This window comes from Pteropus vampyrus, unplaced genomic scaffold, assembly GCF_000151845.1.
Source record: "Pteropus vampyrus isolate Shadow unplaced genomic scaffold, Pvam_2.0 Scaffold197, whole genome shotgun sequence".
NCBI classification, from domain to species: Eukaryota; Metazoa; Chordata; class Mammalia; order Chiroptera; family Pteropodidae; genus Pteropus; species Pteropus vampyrus.
Window position 1 is genome coordinate 2,147,720 of NW_011888978.1, and position 20,426 is coordinate 2,168,145.

Sequence of the window (20,426 nt, forward strand, 5' to 3'; positions counted from 1 at the left end):
CGGCGGCGTGGGGCGGGGCGGCCGGGATTTAAAGGGGCCGCAGCATCGCCGCTGCCGCCAGCACCACAAGGAGGCGGGGCGGGGATCAGCGCTCGGCTCCAAACAGTGGCCCCCGTGTGCGCTCCCGCGTCTCCGGCTGAGGGACGCTCTGGGTCTGGCCTCAGGTAGGTTGAGGCCGGGGCCTTCGCGCGTGTGGGTCGGCTGCGGTGCAGGTGGCGTTCCCTGGCACTCCAACTCCTCAGTGATATGGTTATGAATCACCCCCCTCCCCCAGATTCGGACCCTACTCCTGTTTACTCGGAGACCCCAGGCTCCTCCCTCACTTTTGAGAGATTCTAGGCGGTGGGAGGGGGAAAGTATGGCTGGAGCGGGCGCTGCCTCCAGCCAGGAGACTCGGTGGAGTGGTCCTGCAGAGACTCCCCCGGCCACTTCCCCTCCCAGGACCTTTCTCTAGTCGGAAAGATAAAGGCGTCCTGTGGGAGGAAGGCGCTCCTGCTCCTAAAGTAGGGACAGCGGGCTGTTTTCAGCAGTGAAGGACCCATGTGTGTGGGTATTGAACACAGTGACTAGTCTAGAGCTGGACTGGCCTCCCAGGTGCTAGGCGTGGGTGGGCGGGAGGCGGGTGCAACCGCAAGGTGGTACTGGCCGCAGCCCCTAACGCTCCAGCGCTGCCTCTCCCTTCACTGCAGGGCGCTTACACCTTCATTTTTGTACCAGTTGCAGGCTTTCCCCAGTCCTCTGTGGAACCAGGAAGAAGACCAACCATAAAAGGATCCGTCCAACACAGGCTCTGTTTGGGCAGGCACTAGGGGTCTCAGCACCATTCCTCATAGTCCTGATTCCCAGCATTGGCTGCAAGTATCCTGGGTATCTTGGTGGGAAAGGCCTTTTTGGGGTGAGTTCAGACTGAGAAACGCTGGGAATTTGTCGTCCCCTTTCAGCCCAGGCCCACACCTAAGGCAGGATGGTAGCTGGGAGCACCATAGGGCCTGGGCAGTGGCCTCTGCAGAGATAATTCTGCCTGGAGCAGGAGAGGCAGGGCCAGTGGCTGCAGCAGGACATTAAGTGACTGGCCTCAGTTTTCCTGCAGGCCTGATTCTGGCCTAACATAGCAGTACTGTTCTCTCAACTCGCTAATGAACTTTATGAACTGAGACCCGCCTTGTCAGAGCCTTCTGGAGGAAGCTGTCTAGTGTTCCTTTGTTTTTACAGGCGTCTTCTATTTGTGGCAAGGGATAATGGTTTTTCATTTGGGATGTGATACAGATGGTTAAAAAACTTTTCGAAATGTGGATTTACGTTTAGGAATAAGTTAATTTAAGGAAAATTATTAAACCAGTAAAAATTAAGGAGATGGCCTATCAGTGACTAAAGTGTGGGAAACTCACTTGAGTCCCCTCCCCCTCCACATTCTGGCTTTGGGGCAGGAGGGGCTAAGGCAGGGTGGCTCAAAAGGGGTTAGAATTCTGCCCTACTGCCTGGAGAGTACAGGGCCTCTGTCAGAAATGGGATTGTCCAGGGCCGGGGTAGGGGAGAAGGGTGGTGATTGACTTTGGGAAGTGTGAGGTCTGGAGTGATGGAGAGTGGGAGAGGGGTCAAGGGGAGTAGGCTGGAGGGGGCCACACACTGAAACTGATGGCTGCAGTTGGGTAGCCGCAGGGTCCAGGCAGCAGAGATGGAAAGCAGTCTTTCCAGACCTCCCTCACCCCCAGCCAGGCTGCCTCCTTCCCACTGCCGCATCAGCATACCAGGAGGCGGTCCTTGGGGCCACACTTCCACTTAGGGGCACACACCTACCACTTAGCTGAGAAGGGGTCAGCACCAGGTCTGACTATCTTGCCAGGATTACGCACTGAGGACAAGAGGGGACATTCTGAAAGAAAGCTGGATGCTACAACTAGAAGGGGACTAGAGAGAGGGTGGTCAAGAACAGAAGCCTAAGGGGGCTATGTCCCCTGGAGCCTGCAGAAGTGACATCACAGTGAGGAAAGGCCCACTGCATGCATCTGTTGGGCCGTGCTGCCCCCACGCTTTAGCCTATCCCTCCCTTCAGCCTTTGCACTCCCACCTTCATCCTTTGAAACAGGGCAGCAGTTGCCTGGCTCTCAGCCAGCTTTCCACTGCTGTCCGTGCCCTCCTGTAATAAATTCCTCAGGGCCTGCCTGCAACTCAGCTCCCTCTGGGCACTTCTAGGCAGGTGAGCTCTGCCTGTCACCCTGCCACCCAGAGTGGGGCAGTAAAAATTAAGGAGATGGCCTATCAGATGACCCATCCCAAGTTCTACTTCTTGTGCTGGGGACATTGACCCTGGCCCACACCCAGGAGGGAGGGTGGAGCTGAATGGGCACAGAAAGTCCTGCTTTCTCTCCAGATCCCAGGCTGTGGGCCTTCCTCCTTTGTTCTTGCTTCCCACAGAGTAAAAATGCCCTTCTGTGTCCAGATTCCATGCCGGCCCTCGGCCCACACTGAGTTCGGCAGATTTTCTGGGACAGCCCTTGGAGATGACCAGTCCTTCCATCCTTCTTCACGGGGCTTCTTTACCTGTGGTCCAAGCATCCAGAATTGGGGAGGCCCAGGAGCTGAGATGAGAAAAAAAAAAAAATCCATCTTTCTTTTCACTAACCTCTAACTGAAACTTGGTATTTCCTTGAGTTATGAATGAGGTAGCAAAGTCCAGCAGAATTGAGAGTACTTGTGGCTGTCACCCAGAAAACACAGGGTTTTCATATTCACTGCAGGTGCTGCAGATGCCTCAAAACAGCAATTACAAACCCACTATTACCTGGTGTTTCTGGTACTTATTAGCCCTGTATCTGTATCTTATATTTAATGAGTTAATTATCACAGATAGTTCTATATCACAAATTTGTGTTTTTATATTTTGGTATTTACAGTATTAGTATTGCAGATGTCTCTGTCCCTGGAACGGGGAGATAGCTCTAGAAGCTCTAGCATTGGCAAAGAAATAAATGCCCTGGCCTCTTAAGTGACACATGGCTCTTCTGTGTCAGGTCCCTGGCCAGAACTAATCAGTCTCACCTCAAGGGAGCAGATGAGTTAATATATACAAAATATTCAGAATGCTTCTCGCATAAGAGAAGCACCACATGAATGTTGTTATTATTGGGATGTACAATCAACAAGAACTGCTGGGGTTTGAGAGCATGGCGTGTTCCCAGCTGATCCCCATGTTTCTGGCTTGCACTGTGGTGACCATCACTGCCATTGGGAAGCCTGGGGAAGGCATGGGGTTTGGGGAAGTGATTCTGCACTCTTGGATACAACTAACCAAAACCAAAATCAACTGGTTTAAGCTGCCTCATGATCCAGCATCAGGCCTGTGGGGACCCAGCAGCTCAGATGCAGGGACAAGGCCTTGATCTCCCGCTCAGTGTGGGTGGGGTTCACAGGCACATTCCCACTCCCAGGTGGCCTCTGTGGGCATTTCGTACTCCATTTGCGTCCATCACTGACCCAAGGGCTACAAACCTGGGTCATGTGCCTACACCACCACCACCACCACCACCACCACCACCACCTCCACCAAAGATAGTAGTGGGATAGTGAATCCCCAAAGGAAAATTTGGGAATTGAGCCAGCGATGGGAATGAAGAAGGCAAATAAAATCTGAGAGGAGTGGGAAGGGCTTTAACCCCCCTCCTTCACCAGAACTCTTGTCTAGGGCAGGGTTCCCCAACCCTCAGAACAGGTCTCTGACCTGTTAGGAACCAGGCCGCACGGCAGGAGGCGAGCTGCAAGCCAGCCAAAACAGTTGGGGACCATTGGTCTAGGGGACCCGCACAGCCTGAGGGGCACAGTGGATTGGGTCCCTACAGCCCGCCCAGGAAAGGGCTGTGCCCTTCTCATTAACTACCAGCTTCCCCCTCCGCCGACATGCTTTTAACCAGGTTGCAGTGGCGCCCATTCTGCCAACTTTTCCGCCTGAGCTAGGGCCCTCTCAGCTCACGGCCTGCCAGACAAACTCCTGGGCGCCAGGCAGAGCCGGGCGCCGGGGACCCAGCCTCAGTCGCCAGGGCCTCCGCGAGCCTTCTCTTCACCTGGTCACCTGTGCGGAGCCTGGGGGCGCCCCTGTCCCGCGGTCGGAAGGTTGGAACCAGGCAGACCCGCATGGCAGTCCCGCAGAGACTTGGTACGCGGCGGCGGGGCACCGGAGGCGGGTGTTTATCCAAGGAAGACTCCGCCCCATCTGGGTTACAGGATGCGGGACACGCGTTAGGTCCAACACGCTCAAGATCCCCAAGCTCCCACCCCTTTCCCACCCCTGCTAACACGCCACCTGCTAACACGCTACCTGAGCTTCGCACGTGACAGGCGCGGGGACACAGGCTGAGCAAAGGGGGTGTCCACCGCCCCCGGGCGTGCAGGGACGCAGAGGCGCCGAGCCCTGGCAGGGAGGCCGAGCCGGAGGGGGCAGCGCAGGCGCCGGGCGTGCGGAGCCAGGAGCAGTTGGCTGAGACTTTGGAGCAAAAGAGGCGTTGATCAAAGCCAGAGAACTTTTTCCGGAAAGTTTTCGACGGGAGGAGGGGAGCGGGGACAGGGCCCTGAGCCTGACCTGCAGCGACCGCCCTCTCCACGTGACCCCAAATTCCTGCCCCGCTCCAAAAGCCGGGGGTCCCGGCATCCTCTACTCTTGTCCTGGGACCGGCGCTCCTTGGCGACTGCCACGCTAACCTCTCTGACACCCTAGCCAGGCTGGGGCCCCCCTCACCCTTCTGCTCTCCCTCTGCCCCTCTGCCTGGAACGGCTGTCATCCAGTCTGCCCGGCCCACATGCCTGCGTCGGTCCCGGGGCCGCCTGGTCTCCTCACAGCCCGCTTCCCTCACACCCGCGACTCCTCCTTTTATTTTTCCAGAACCTTCGGCAGTCAGGCCGGCAAGTGCCCGCCCAGGGTAGGTCTCGACCGAGAAAGGGGCGGCACCAGCGGATCCTAGCCGTCCGAGCCCCCTGCCCGGGGGTCCCACTCAATGAACAGCTTTAGCGGACCTGCTGCGGGGCGGCCCGACCACTTCCGACCAACGAATCGGACGCCTAGAGCGAAGTGCGTTCTCCCTCCCGCTGCGGGAAACCTGAGCTCCTGCCGGCTTCTCAGTGCGGCCAGGAACCCGCACAGCCCAAGGACGGGAGCCCAAGGACGCACGAGGGGAAAAGAGGCTGGCTGGACGACGCTGCTCTGGCGGGGTGGCGACGGTGTCAGGTGCAGCCACCCTCCAGGCAAGCCGCGGACCCCAGTGCCCCCGCCCCCTTGGCCTGAGCCTCCGCCGCTTCCGCCCCCGGCCGCACGGTTTTTCTAGGCCGGGGTATCAGCGAGAGAGGTCCTTAGCGCCGCCGGTCGGGTCTTGGGGGCATGGCCCCTCATTAGACAGCTGCCCTCCTCCCTTTCCCCTCAGTCGGCGCTGGTGAGAGCTGTCCCCACTGCCCCGTGCGTATGGTTTGTTGACCACCCAAGGGGTGAGCGCCCCTTCAGTGCCCCCAGGAAGGCGCAGGCATCCCACTCCCGTGTCTGGTGCCATCAGCCTAGCCTGGAATGGCTGCTCCCTCCCTCCAGCTGCCGTGGAAGAGACTCTGGTGTTCTCACGCCTCCGAAAACTTGACCCAACTCCCCATCAGCGTATCTTCGTGGCTTTATTTCATTTCCCGAATGACTCCAATCCCCTTCTTTAAGAACGTCCCCACAGCTGTTAGGCTTTGCAGGAAGGGCTAGAACAAGCTGATGTCCGGTGCCTGGGGATTCTCTCGAGGGATTGGTGAGGGAATCTCCACAACATTGAGGTTGCCATGCAACGCAGGGGCAAGAGGTCCAGGACCGGGAGGAGTCAGGAGAAAGTAACTAGGTGGGATGAGCCTGCAATTTTAGGAACTGAGCAGGGGGGTGTGTCTGTCTGGCATGATGGAGTAGAAGGAAGTGGCTGCACACCCACAACCCTGTTCGGCCATGTAGAAACACACTCATCCCTTGGGCCTAGTGCCGGGTCTGGAGGAGTTTGATCCCCTGTGATCCTTAATCTCAAAGGTGGCCCCAAGCCACAGCCTGAGTCCTGCAGTAGCCATGTCTCTGGCTGGCCCAGTACCCACCTCTAGGCTTGGGTTCACACCCCAAAGGAAATACATAAACTTCAGAAAACCATTGTCAAAGGATGGGATTGTTTTTAGAATAAGGAAGGGGGAATTGAAGAGGTGGTTACAATGCACCAGACAGCAATAAACCAAATCAAATGACCTCCTGCACCCCTGCTCCCAGAGTACCCCAGAAAATCTCCACTCAAATCTCTCACCTCCACTATTGGCTGTAGTCTCATTCCTGACATTCCCCCCGCCTCCAAGCTGATACCCCAAAAGCAGCCAAACAATAACTAGTACCCTAGGGGGCAGCACCTGGGAGGGGGCACTCAAGCCATCCCACTCCAGCCCCATTCAAAGATGAGGAAACTGAAGCTGGTCATTTGTCCCAAGATGGCAGGGTAGTGGATAGTTGGTTTGATTCAGACACCAATTCCTCCCCGCCCAGAGTGTGCATGTCGTGCCCTGGAGGGTGGAGAGGGGCCATTGGGTACAGACGATGTTGGGAGAGCTGCCTGCAGCCTGGAGAAGGGAAGGCCAGCAGATGTGAAAGGGGCCTCAGTGGGGACAGGGTCTAAATGTGTCTAGCCACCCTGCTGCCAGCTCCCTGCCACCCTGCCTGGCCTCTGAGGGCTCTTCTGGTTCCATGGTTTCTCAGAGGTCTACGCAGCTGCTCCCCACCCCTGCTGCCTGGTAAAATGTTATCAAGATTGGTAGCATTGGGCCGGGGAGTCCCCTGTTATGACAGCTGGTCATGGGATGCTGACTCATTGCTGTCCAGATCACCTGACCATGCAGAAGCTGGTGGAGAGGGCCCTGCCAGGGGGTTTCCCTGCCACAGCCTTGTTTACCTTCCTGGCCTTGGGGGAGGGCAGGGGTTGGGTCTCTGCTCTACAGCGGGAAGGCCTGGAAAGACCGCAGTTGGGGCTCCCTAGAGGTGGGGGTGAGAGTTGGGGGGTCTCCGAGCCTGCTTCCCAGGAGCCTGTTTCTTGCCATCCCATTTCTCCAAGTTTTCCATCCCTCTTGGCAAACCCACCATGGTCCCAGATGGGGCCAAATGTTGAGAAAGCCAGGAAGTCAGGCCGGCGGCCTCAGTTTCCGCCACTTGTTTGGACAGGGACTGCGCCTTGAGACCTTCCTGAACTTCGGGTGCCCCAGAGCTAGAAGGCTTTCTTTGTGTACCGTCGTCACACACTTACCCAGGGACACTGGAGCTCTGGGGGTGGGAAGCCCGGCTCTTGGCCCAGTATGCTGAGTCACACCCTTGGGCACCTGTAGGCCATGCAGCCTCTGCCCAGGCTCCCATTTGCTGTCCTCTGACTATGTCTGCATAGTGATGGGCAGAGGGTCATTTTTCCAGGCTCACAGTGGAGGTGCAGGGTAGGCCCAACGGGACCATGCTCTATGGGGCTGCTTTGTGCAGGGGTGCACAGCCTTGCCTGCTCCAGGGTCCTCTGGGAAGGACCAGCCACACCTGTGACAGGCCTCTGCTGTGCTCTTACAGGCAAATCATCTTCTCAGTTGACTAACCAAATCCACCCAAGCTCCTGGGAGGTGTCTGAATTTCCTGTCCCTTGAGGGTAACTGCTCCCATAAACCCGACCACTAAAGAACATGACTGACTCAACAGGTCTGAGCTTCTACTCACAGGACCCTACCTGGGCAGCTTCATAGGGTGACAGATCCTTCCCACCCACCTCCTTCCAAGACCCCCCTCCCCCACATCTCCCTTTCTTCAGGACCTGTGAACAGGTCACTCTTATCACATAAACCATGTTTTTGGTTTCTAGCTGGAGGGCTGTTGGTAGGACTCCTGGGCTGCCCATGAGGCCAACAGACCTGTGACCTTCACAGGCCCTTGGGCTCCACCTGCTGTACCCAACCCCATGCTGACAGGTGGGTGTGCAGGCACCCATGGGGAGTCTCGGGCTGCGATGAACATCTGGTGAGGACATCTGGAGCCTCGTGAGGCTCCAGAAAGCCTTCATTTAGCTGGCCCTCTAGCCTGGTGGCGGTGGGTGGTTCTTTGCTCTTCTGGCACCTCTAAGACCTACCCCCTATTAAACTGGGAGGGCTTGAGGTAGGGGTCTGTCCCTCAACCCAGTAAGGGGCCATCGTGGGATACTGGGGGTGGTGGAGTGGGCTGCTACCTAGGAAGCTGACTACTGCCAGTGAATGGGAGCTGTCAAGAGTGACAAGGTAGGGACAGCACCTCGGGAAACAGTTTGTTCTGGCCTTCAGTGTCCACTGAGCACCGAGGAGTCTCCAGGCTTCGGGCCTCTGTTGTCTCCCTCCCTCTTGTGTTGGGCATCCCCAGCGGCCTGGTTCTGCTCAGCTGAGTCACGGCCAGACCCAGGCCATGACCCCTGGGACGGGACCCCTACGACTCCATTCCCCCAGGTGTAGAGGCCTGATCCGGACATAGATGTTGGAGTGTGGGGCTGGCCTTTTGGGGTTCCCCGGTGCACTGGGGGCAATGAAGAGTGGGGTCGGCAATGAGGGGGCCAGGGAGACCGTGAGAGTATGGCAGAGACCGCGGAGGCAGGAAGGAGTTGACGGGCGTGGGGCCCCCAGCAGGGCGGCTCGCGCGCAGCGTCCTAAGTGGCGGGGGCGGGACTGTGCGCGCGCAGGCCCCGCCCCAGGGAGGCGGGGCGGGCTTCCGGCTTCTCCTACAAAAGCCGCGCGCCCACAAGCCGCCGTTGCCCTTCTCTGCTCCTGTTCTCCGACTGGCAGCAATGTCTTCCCTCACTGTGAAGGCTTACCTTCTGGGCAAAGAGGACGCAGCCCGCGAGATCCGCCGCTTCAGCTTCTGCTTCAGTCCGGACCCCGAGGCGGAGGCGGAGGCCGAGGCCGCGGCGGGCCCCGGGTCCTGCGAGCGGCTGCTTAGCCGAGTGGCCGCCCTGTTCCCTTCGCTGCGCCCCGGCGGCTTCCAGGCGCACTACCGCGGTGAGCCGGTCGGGCGCCCTCTGGGTTGGCGCGGGGCCCTGACGTAGTCTTGCCATGCGTGGCGGGTAGCTGCCCCTTCCCTCCCACGGGCCTGGTGCGCCTGCAGGGGTCCGCTCTGGCCGCTCACTGGATGGGCGGCAGACCGCGTGGGTCACCAGTGCTACCTCGGGTGCCAGCCTAGTGACCAGAAGTGTTCACCAAAGTCGGCCCTCGTGTGGCCCGGCGCTGCCAGGCTTTCCCGGCGGCTCTCAGGCCTGGGGCATTAGAGGCCTCCCCTCCCCCCGCCATGATGTTGCAGATCTTGGCAAGGGCGCACCGGGGTGTCCTCCTTCGCCGGCTTGCGGCAGGCACTGGGTGGTCAGGCGGGCACTCAGGTTACATTGACATCTTGCTGTTGCCGAGTCTAAGCCTGCCTGTGCCCGGTGGGGGGGTTAAGATTGGGCCCCGGAAGAGCCTGGGCTGGCAGGGGAGAGGCGTGATGTGGGTAAACAAGTGTGGGGGTGCGGAAGACTCAGGGCTGTGCGGCCTGGCGCGAGAGCACATGACGGCAGGGGGAGGGGAGGTCGGGGACGCACCACAGAATGCCCAAGGCCGAGCCCAGACGTTATCCCACTGGCAGTGGGCAGAAAAACAAGATCAAAATCTTAAGAGATGTTGGTGTGGGCCAGGCGTCCTGGACTAGCCAAGTGTCTTCACTGGTGGCTGCTGGGGGTGGGGTGGGGGAGGTGTGGTTGGGCGGGAGGTGGGCCACCAAGGCCGGCCCCTGGGCGGGGCAGTGCAGGCACCGCCTTCAGGAAGTGCTGCCTGCGTGCCAGGCCCTCCTCTTTGGTTAGTTTTATTTATTTTTATAAACAATTTTATTGAGCTATAATTCACATGCCATACAGTTCAGCCATTTAAAATGTACAATTTTTAGCGTATTCACAGAATTCTGCAACCATGATCACAATTTTAGAACCTTTTTTGTCACCTTCAGCTCTCCTATCCCTATCCTCCCATCCTCCAGCCCCAAGCCAGCAGTAATCTACTCTTTTCCTCTATGGATTTCCCTATTCTGGACATTTCATATAAATATATACATGGAAACATACAAAATGTAGTCTTTCGTAATTGGCTTCTTATACTTAGCATAATGTTTCTGTATGTTGTAGCTTGTGTCAGTACTTTTGTTGTGGCTGAATAATATTCGATTGTGTGGGCATACTGCATTTTGTTTATTCCTCTTCTAGTTGATGAACATTTGGGTTATTTTCACCTTTTGACACTGCCCTTGTCCTTATGGTACATGTTGTATCTGCTGGCCCACAAACCTGGCCCAGCCTGCAGATGTACAGTGTGGTTTGGCCTATGTGGTGGTGCTTTGAAACCATTTGAGCCAACATCTGAAATGGAGATTACATACAAATACATAATTTTTGCTTTATTGGGGGAGGAAGCAAGCAGATGTACTTATCTACTTCACTCTCCTAAACCACACAAGGCCTGAGGCCCAAGGCCTTTGGAGGGGCTGGGCCTCCAGGAGCAGGTCACAGGTGAGACTCTCCCACAGCTGAAGATGGGCCTGGGCTTGGGCAGATGTGGACTGAAGCAGCACCTTCTCAAAGGGGCAGCTGGCCCAGGGGCAGAGTGGCAGGTGGCCAGCTTCTACTGCTGCTACCCCTGCACACACGTGCTCTGCCTCCTACGTGCACCTGGTGTCAGATTGGAGTACTTGCCCTGCAGGCGGCAGAGTGGTTAGACAGTCTGGCCTCAGCCTTGCTTCCCCCTCCTCAGACAGGTGGCTTCAGGTCTAGCCCCGCAGGTGCCACTTTAGCACCGGCCTCACCCTTTTCGGTAGTATTGTCCAGCTGAGGAGCCCTAGGGGTTCATGTGCTGTCTTTTAAACAATCTAGATGAGGACGGGGACTTGGTTGCCTTTTCCAGTGATGAGGAACTGACAATGGCAATGTCATATGTGAAGGATGACATCTTCCGTATTTACATTAAAGGTAAGGGGTAACCCTGGGGTGCTGTGGCTGGCTTGAGGTGATAGAGAAATCCCCCAACAAAGGGCAGAGGAGTCACAGGCTGTGTAGACAGGGCCATGGTCATCACTGCGTGGCCTGAGAAAGGAAGCCATGTCCATCCCAGGGGGTGGGGGCAGAGGTCTCTGGATTCATTCTTCACTGTGCCCAGACCAAGTGCCATGGGCTGGAGGCAGTTTTGGGGGCGCTGTGGGGTTTGTTTTAGTGAAGGGCAGGCCAAGGCTGTGCAGACCCAGCTCCCCGCTGCTTCTCTCCTGCTTCCCTCCCACTCGGCCACATGTGCCCAGGTAACACGCAGGTGCTGGCAACCTCTGGGCAGGTTCTCAGGTCGTTTTGTTGCGAACACCTGAATTCCACATGGACTCAATGTCTGAAGAGTGGACCCAAGGGCCTGTTAACTGACAGTGTGACAGCCCCGCAGTAGTGACAAGGGGGAGACTTTGTGGCGTCCCACCTCACAGCTCTGCCCTCCCTGCAGAGAAGAAGGAGTGCCGGCGGGACCACCGCCCCCCTTGTGCTCAGGATGGGCCTCGCACCATAGTACACCCCAACGTGATCTGCGATGGTTGCAACGGGCCGGTGGTGGGGACCCGCTACAAGTGCAGTGTCTGCCCCGACTACGACCTGTGTGCTGGCTGCGAGGGGAAAGGCATGCACAGGGAGCACAGCAAGCTCGTCTTCCCCAGCCCCATCGGGCACCTCTCTGAGGTGAGCAGAGCCTCCCTATGGGCTGGGGTGAGTGCGAGATGGCAGGAGCCCCGTGACCCAGCCCCGCTGACCCTTCTGCTTCCTTCTCCCCAGGGTTTCTCCCATAGCCGCTGGCTCCGGAAGCTGAAACATGGGCATTGTGGGTGGCCCGCCTGGGAGATGGGCCCACCGGGCAACTGGAGCCCACGGCCGCCTCGGGCGGGGGATGCCCGCTCCAGCCCCACAGCGGAATCTGGTGAGCCTTGGTCTGCTGGTCTCACAGGGCGAGGTGGAAGGGCTGTGGAATCTGGAGAGCCTTCCCCATGTCCTGGAGTCCTGTTGTGCTCATAGCTTTGCCAGACACTTTGTGGCCATTCAGGGTATTTCGTCCTCATAAAACTGCAGAGCACAGAGCACTGTCTCCATTTCACAGATAAGAATGCAGGCGCCCACATGCCCAAGGCCACCAGTTCAACTGCACTAAACCTAGACTTGGCCTCAGCCCAGCTCTGTGCTCCCTTCCTGCTGGCTGTGTGCCCTTCTGGGGTGGCCCTCAAGGACAGGCAGGGTGGCCTTCCAGCACCAACGACTCTGCATTGTGCTCCTTTCTCTTGAGTTAACTGTCAAGAAAGACAGGGCCAAATTTGGTCACGTCGTTTACGTAGTCACAAAGTCAAAAACTTACACATAGCTTGCATTCTAGATTTTGGATTCTGCTTTTATTACTTTTAACTGCATCTTTTGACTCACCTCGTCTTTTGGGATGAAGACAGGATTTTTTTTGATGTTGAGTAAGAAACATATTTAGGAAGATGTTTTATACGGTGTGTACTGAGCCCCTCACGGGTTTCCGATCACCAGGGTCACAGGTGAAGGGGATGAAGAGGCCTGGGAGGTGCCCCAGTGTGAGAGGGAGAGGGGTAACTGCTGGGGGTGCAGGCTGCCAGGACAGGTCACCCATGATGAAGATGATAGGACTGTGACAGGTATAAAGGTCATTGAAAAATATGCTTTGAATTAAACATATCATTTTTTATTTTTTAAAAACCAAAGCTTCTGGTCCATCGGAAGATCCCAGTGTGAATTTCCTCAAAAACGTAGGGGAGAGTGTAGCAGCGGCCCTCAGCCCCCTAGGTAAGTGGCTGCCTGTCTGTCCCTTGTTACCAACAGAGACTTTTGGTAATTTGGTGTGTGGGTGGCTATCTGTGGCTTCCTCTGGGATACCATGGTGGAATGGTAGCACCATGCCTGGAGATTGGTAAGGATGGGTTGCCTCAAGTCAGCCTTTGCCAAGTGCTGTACCACAGGCCACTCGAGTGTAGTGGAATGAACCAGCGTTTGGTTGGGATGATCCCAGTAGGGAGGGTGACCAGGCTCAGTTGCAGAGCTGGCCTGTCAGCTTCTGCCTGCTTGTCCTGTGAGGGAAAAACAGTCTTATTTTCCCCTGACATAGCCTTGGGGTGTTCTTAAGGACTTGGGTGAGTAGTTAGTTGAGATACTTTTTCTCTTATCCTTCTTTTTTTGCAACCCCCAACCTCTCCTGGTGCTTCATGATTGCTGGGCTTGTGCTGGTCTGGGGAGCGAGGGGTGATGGAGAAGGGGGCTCTGCATGATGCCCTGTTTCCAGTGCTTTAGGTTCAGAGTAGCTCTCTGGGTGGGTGATAGGCATGAGCTCTGAGGCTTATGAAAGCACCCACTGCATCCGTGGTGTTGTAGGGCTAGGGTGTCATAGGGCTAGGCCTTGTGACAGTGAGAATCAGCTAAAGAAGGTGACTTCCAGTTCAGGATTGCAATCGACCTATGATCTCAGACTAGAGAGAGCACATCTCTGTGCCCAAAGCCTGCCTGCCACCCACCCTGTGGCTTATAGGGCATGACTACCATTGCCTTCAACCGAGACATTTCTGCTTATGTTCATTCTGCCCCTGGATGCAGCTTTGAAGCAGCAGTGCCGTCTCGGCATCACTGCTGCTTGGTAAAGCAGCTCAGACCACATGTGGTCTCTATCCTGGACTAAAAGGCTTTTGAGAGAATAAGAAAAAAGAGTTGATATTCTTAATGCTTTCCAAGGAGGATAAAACAGTGGAGCAGTGATCAGATTATAACTGGGAGATAAGCCGTGCCTGAATCTGTCTGCCACTCACGTAAGACGGAGTGAAGGTGAGTGGCATTTTGAGAGATTAGGGCCCAGGGGAACTTCTCTTTAGAAGACACTAAAGGGACAGTTGTTCTCTGAGTATCAGAGTCAACAAAGGTGGTTTTTTTGGTGTGTGTGTGTGTGTGTGTACACATATACATATACATATACATACATACATACATACATACATACATACATATATATGTATTTTAGTGTATGGAAACTTAATTAAAATTATTTTGAAGAACAAAGGCCTTCACTAAAAGAACGAGCAAGACAACCCAGGAAGTCACAAAATCAAATCTAGGTTCAGGGTGGAATTTCCCAACAGTGCAGGGTCCCAGGTCCACCTTCTGGATTTTGGTATGTGGCTCTTGGGAGGGGCCTGGGAGCCGTGTGTTTTGAAGGCTTCCCAGGTAACTCTGGGTCACATCTGCTGTCCATCCTGACACCATCTGAGCTTGTGCTGTGTTTCAGAACTTGGCCTGAATTACCTAGTCAGGACACACAGGGATAATTTTTGAAGTGCTTAGAAGTCTTTTGGGATAAAGATAAAGGCCTTCTCAGATCTTTCATGGTGGGCGGAGTTGCTTTCTGCCAACTAGGGAGGAGCCTGGAGCATCACAAAAGGAAGAAAGTTCCAGTAAAGTATGTCTGTAAGTGGTTTCAGCTGAGGAGAGCCATTGGAACTGATTAAACTCTGTTGTTGGAGTTGTGGATAGTTTCTTAAGAGGAACCAACAGCTCGGATGACTCACACTGCCGACTGCCTAGAAGGAACTGTTCCCGGCGAAGGGCCTAGGGGGCAGTCTGTGTGCAGTGAGTCAGTGACTAAAAACCCAGGGCCAGCTGAGCAGGCCCAAGGCCTAGGGCTGTGCCTGGCTTGAGGTCTCAGTTGCTGACATCTAGGACTTGAAGAAGCAGGGCCTTTCTCATCACTGGGTCTTCTGTAAACACTCCCCACACAGAGGCTTTGGTGGCAGCAGGGCACAGACGGTGGCATAGTCTATTAAGCTCTGACGTATCAATTTGTCAAGTTGGAGAAACCCTAGGTCTATAACCTCTCTGATTCATTTCCAGAAGAGTCACAGCACTTACCCACTTAGCAAAGTGAGATAGTACACAGTGTTTACTGTACTCTTTTTCTAACTCTTCTGTTTCCTTGAAACTTTCATAATAAAGTTGGAGGAAAAATGGAAGGAAAAAAATAATTTAAATATTGTTGATGGAGGTACTGGTAGTTGAGTCCCTTTTATCTCTGCTTGCTCCTCAAACTTTGCTAAAGTAACAGTAAAGGGATTAAAAAGTTTAAAGCAACATGGATCAAGAAAAAGGGAGAAAAGTAATAGAAGATAAAATGATGCCATCGGACTTTGGAAGATGGGAAATGGATGGAGGCCGATAGCCAGTGGAGGAGACGTCAGAAACCTGTGCAGAGTACTGGTGAGCAGCGAGGCTGGCTCTCCAGGGCCAGGAAGGCCAGGGAACAAGGGGATGGTCTGGGGACCCCAACTAAGGTTAACATAGAGACTTCAGGGCCCCACCCAGCCACTTGCAGAAGTGGGTCCAGAGAATTCAGAGGGAGGGATAGCAAGGACACAGGGTATGGCAAGGCACCAGCCTGAAGCCAGGCCTTGTGAATGAGCAGTGCGTCCAGCAGGAGCTGGGGAGTCCCTGCTCAGGAGAGGCTGAGTGAGCCCAAAAGGAGCCCCTCAGCTGTGGCCTCTGGGACCCCGACACCTGGCTGGACACCAGCTACCATGGGTGGAAGCTCATGGACCCAGGGAGAGTGCTTCCTACTGGCCTTTTCTCAGGGCCTCCCAGGAGCAGGCTGCCATTGAGCTCGCCATCTGGGGAAAAGCTCTGCATGTGCCAAAGATGGAACCTTGGGAGGACTTAATAGTGCCGAGAATGTCAACATCCTCAGTGAGGTACGAGGAGGCATTTGGTGTCCGTGAAAAAGAACAAGGATATCATAAAAATAACAGAAGGGAACTCGATGTTCTTGGAAATTAAAAAAAACAATAGTAGAAAAAAGAAAACTTCAAAAGAAGGCTTGGATTTTAAGGTCATCTCAAGGAAATATTCCAAAAGCAAAACAGGCAGGAGGAGGGAAAATTCAAGGATTAATTCTGGTGGCCTAACCTGGGATTTATAGGGATTCCAGACAGAACAGGGAAAACTGAAAGAAGGATGTGAACAAAGAACACAAGTTCTGGGCACTCAGGATGTTCATTTCTAGAGTGAAAGGGTCTCCGAGTGCCTCGGACAATGACTAAAAAAAAATCACACACTAAAGCTGATGATCGTTGTCAAATGTTAGAACCCTTGACAGAAAGAGGATCCTGAAACCCTCCAGGTTACGGTAAAGGCCCGGGAATCAAAGAGCACAATGCCGGAGGCTAGATGGCAGTGGCACAAGCAAAGACTTCAGAAGTCTAAGCTAAAACGAGTTTCAATCTAGAATTCTGTACCAGCAAACATGATCAAGTGTTGGGGCAGAACAGTTGTCAGGTACGCAAGGTGTTAATCATCTCACCTGAGCTCGAAACTTTTCTGGCCAAAATGAAGAAATCAGCCTAGAATGAAGAAAGAAGTGTTTGAAAGCAGGACCTGAAAGCAGGGTAAGATGGCGTTGGCAGGAGGAGAGGAAAGGTGGGCACGGTGTGGGAGTCACACCTCTGTCCTCCCCAGCTGCCGGCAGGGCTGGAGCCTGAGGCTGGCACCCCAGGGGGATGGCCTCCAGGGGAAAAGCCAGAACTGACAGAGGATATGAGGAAAGTTAGCAAATAAAAGAAAGGGGCATCATTAATCATTAATGCTACAAAAAACAAATAAAAAACTCTATAAGGAAGTACATCTACTACTTGGCCCAGCAAAGAACAATGTACAGTGGCATAACAAACATTGAATGTTGTTTTCTGGCATAACAAACATTGAATGTTGTTTTCACCAAAAATTGAGTTTATGAAAGGGCAAGGGAAGGGACATGGTAAGTATTGATCTAGAGTAAGAAGTAAACAGTAAACTTAAGCAATCAAGACAGAAAGGGCAGTGTGGGTTGAAAGTTGCCTCCCGGGAGAGGCAAGGCTGTGTGGTGAGGGCAGGAATCTTCTGTAGCCTTCTGGAAGTGTGACTCAAAGCTGTGGGCGGTAGTCCTTTGAGAAATTAAAATTAATTAAAAACAGCACCGGTGACTGTTACCCCCCTTCTCGGTGAGCATATGTCCCAGAGTGCAAGGGCCCGGAGGTGCCCCCGCCGCCTGTGCTTCCAGGCTCGTAGGCCTTGGACAGGCTTGCTGGGCTGTCACCTGCCTAAGCAGAATGCCAGTATTTAGTATGCGTGGTTTTCCTGTCACCAGGTCCCCACACGGGCGTAATGCTTTCCGTGGTTCTCAGTGCCAGGACGGTGTCCCGGCCATGTGTGTTTGGCTCTCCCTGGTTTGTGTCGAGCCCTGCCTGCTGTGTGGCCACTGTCCTGCCCGTTAGGAAAAGCGAGGTCTCTTCCTGGACTTTCTGGCTCTGAAATGGACCTGGGGTGTCAGCTGAGATTAATGTTTTGTTAAGCTGGGGGAAGAGAACGGTACAATAAGAGTTTTTCTAGAAGCCAAGATTTGAGGCCAGGGTGCTGGGAGTAGGTCAGCCCTCGGGACCCTGAAGGTCAAGTCTGAACATCCATTTGCCTTCCGGGTGGCGGGCTGACAGCCTGGCCCGGTCCGGTCGGGCGGTGTGACCCCGGGTGTGTGGTGGATGCCCATGCTGGAGGGCCGGATGAGCTTGCGGCCCCACGTGGCTCCTTCCCTGTGGCTGCTGCTTGGAAGGGCTTATGGTTGGCGCTTCCTTCTCGGCCCCTAGGCATCGAAGTCGACATTGACGTGGAACATGGCGGGAAAAGGAGCCGCTTGACACCAGTCTCCCCCAGCAGCTCCAGTGCCGAGGAGAAGTGTGGCTCTCAGCCAAGCAGCTGCTCTTCTGACCCCACCAAACCGGACGGGGATGTGGAGGGTGCCGTGCAGTCTTTGGCGGAGCCCATGAGCAAGATGGCCCTGGAGACAGGGGCGCGGTCTGAGGCAAGCACCCTCCTGCTGCCCCCACCCCCCAGCCAGGGCCCCTGCGAGCGCTCATGCTGCCAGCGGGACCTGAGTCTGTCACAGAGTTAGTTCGATCTGTGGCATTTAAGTCATTCTCTGGACCCTCTGCTAGAACTCTACAGGGAAAAATACTCCTCTGGCTCCTTGCTAGTTAGTCCTCACGTGCCCCCTCCCAGGAACTGAGGCTGTGGTCGGGTGGGACTGTCACTCACATCCTGGGTGCTCATGGTGGTTTGTTCTAGGAACAAATGGAGTCTGATAACTGCTCAGGAGGAGATGATGACTGGACCCATTTGTCCTCAAAAGAAGTGGACCCATCCACAGGTGAACTCCAGTCCCTGCAAATGCCTGAGTCTGAAGGGCCAAGTTCCCTGGACCCTTCCCAGGGAGGGCCCACGGGGCTGAAGGAGGCAGCGCTGTACCCACACCTACCACCAGGCAAGTGGCTTCAAGCAGCTTCGTATTTCTACCTTTTTTGTTCAGTGTCCTGTCACCTGCTTTTAGCAACACAAAAAGACATCATGTTCTCTACTGCAGGGCTTGTTTGTTGGCATGAGAGGAAATTAGGAGTGGGTTTTGTCCTGTGTACATGCTGCGCCTTGTAAGCGCAGCTCATTTTAGTTAATTTCTAAAACCTAACATCTGGACCTGCAACTACAAAGGCAGATGTGACAGAGGTGGCACTGGCTTTGGCACTGCCATGCCCCACTAAAAGTGGGCCTTGGAGTCCATCTTCTTGTTTCCTCATGGAGAGTGCCAACCTGAGAGCACAAGTCACAGCCAAGGTGTGCAGTAGCCAGGCAGGAAGCCACTGCATGAAGTAGGTGGCATGGGAGGCAGGAGGGCCGCATGGGCCTGGCAGCCCAGAAAGTACACATCGAGTGAGAGAGGCAGCTGATACTCCCTTCTGGTTCACACTGTCACATGGAGGTGCTGTTTTAAGATAGTATTCAAGTGAAAACTCATTTGTGGGCCAAACCTGGCACTTGGGCCACTGGTGTATATCTCTGCCTTAGAGCAGGGGTGGCAAACTGTGGCCTATGGGCGAGGATATTTTCTCATTTTATGATGGTTGAGAAATAGTCAAGACCTGTGAAAATCAGATGAAATTCAAATGTCAGTGTCCTAAGTACAAGTTTTATTGCAGCACAGCCACACTCACTTGTTTATATCCTCTCTGGCTGCTTTTATGATGTTAACAGCAGGTGGAGTTATCTGTGACAGACCGACAGCCAGCAAAGCAGCTTAAAATCTTTATTCTTTGGCCTTTTACAAAAAAGCTGGCCATCCCCTGCCTTGGAGGGTCCCGTGAGGCTTGGTGACCCTGTGGGAGCACCAGACCCTGTAGGCACTGTGCACTTGCTGGCTAGACAGGGTGCTGCTGCATACAGGTCATAGTTGGGGCCCCATGACACTCTCTCATGGCTCGTTACTGTCTCTGGCAGAAGCTGACCCCCGGCTGATTGAGTCCCTCTCCCAGATGCTGTCCATGGGGTTCTCGGACGAAGGCGGCTGGCTCACCAGGCTCCTACAGACCAAGAATTATGATATTGGGGCTGCCTTGGACACCATCCAGTATTCAAAGCACCCACCGCCATTGTGACAATTTTTGCTCACTTGTTCTGTGTCCCCTTTCTTGTCTCATAGTTGTGTTGAGCTAGCGTAGAACCCTAGTGCCTCTATAAGGGCCAATTTCTCTGCATTCTTCCAGAATCCGGGGTGGGGTGGGGATGCATGAAGCCATTTAGGGCAGTAGAACAAGTGACGTGAGGGAGTTCCAAGTGTTGTGCTGAGGTCTGAGAAACGTTTACCAGCTTCCCTCGGTGCCCTAGCTCCTCACAGCCAGGGTGGGCCTGGAGGCTTCCCTGGGCAGAGCGAGACTGCTGGGGAGGACGCCAAGGCCACACTGCATCAGGTCCCTGCTGTCCATACGCCAAGATCACACCAGCAGTCCAACATACATCTTGCCTAATGGCCTTTTCTTTTTTAAAATGACTAGTAGGACACTGACATGTAGTTGATTTTCGGCTAGAAACTTTATATACTCTGAGCTTAGCTAGAGAGCAGCCAGCATACTGTTGGGGTAGAGCAGGCAGTTCTGGAGCGAGCACTGGAGGGCAGGAAAGCTCAGGACTGTCCTGGGGACAAGGAAGGGTCGAGGGGGGAACCGATGCTGGCAGTCACTGAGTACTACCTGTTTCATAACCACTGTTCTCTCATTTCTAAATGTGTCACCTGCTTTTAAAGAAAAGCCCTTTGTAGCTATTCTGTTAGCATATTTGTAAACAATCTCTAATTAAACAGTATAAGCACTTTAATTAAAGATGATCCGTTTGATAGCAATGTTTATTGTTGGTCTGGGTAGTTCCCATGAATCTTCAGTCCTATTTAAAAGCACCTCGGGAACCCTGTTTCCAGTGACACGGAGTCTAGTGGAGGAGGGCTCATGTAACAAACATGTA

General features: G+C 54.5%; 1 protein-coding gene across 2 annotated transcripts; it reads left to right on the forward strand.

Moving 5' to 3' along the window:
• The first annotated feature begins 744 nt into the window (after nucleotides 1-744).
• SQSTM1 (sequestosome 1) lies at nucleotides 745-20,307 on the forward strand. 2 transcript variants are annotated; one of them, XM_011371980.2, is made up of 8 exons: nucleotides 745-895; nucleotides 10,917-11,012; nucleotides 11,527-11,756; nucleotides 11,850-11,991; nucleotides 12,789-12,869; nucleotides 17,729-17,943; nucleotides 18,207-18,402; nucleotides 19,410-20,307. In XM_011371980.2, the coding sequence occupies exons 2-8, from the start codon at nucleotides 10,964-10,966 to the stop codon at nucleotides 19,565-19,567; spliced, it is 1,071 nt and encodes a 356-aa protein (XP_011370282.1). In that variant the 5' UTR covers nucleotides 745-895; nucleotides 10,917-10,963; the 3' UTR covers nucleotides 19,568-20,307. The 2 variants fall into 2 exon arrangements, with proteins under 2 accessions (XP_011370282.1, XP_011370281.1); XM_011371979.2 differs by lacking the exon at nucleotides 745-895 and adding an exon at nucleotides 8,761-9,024.
• Nucleotides 20,308-20,426: the final 119 nt, after the last annotated feature.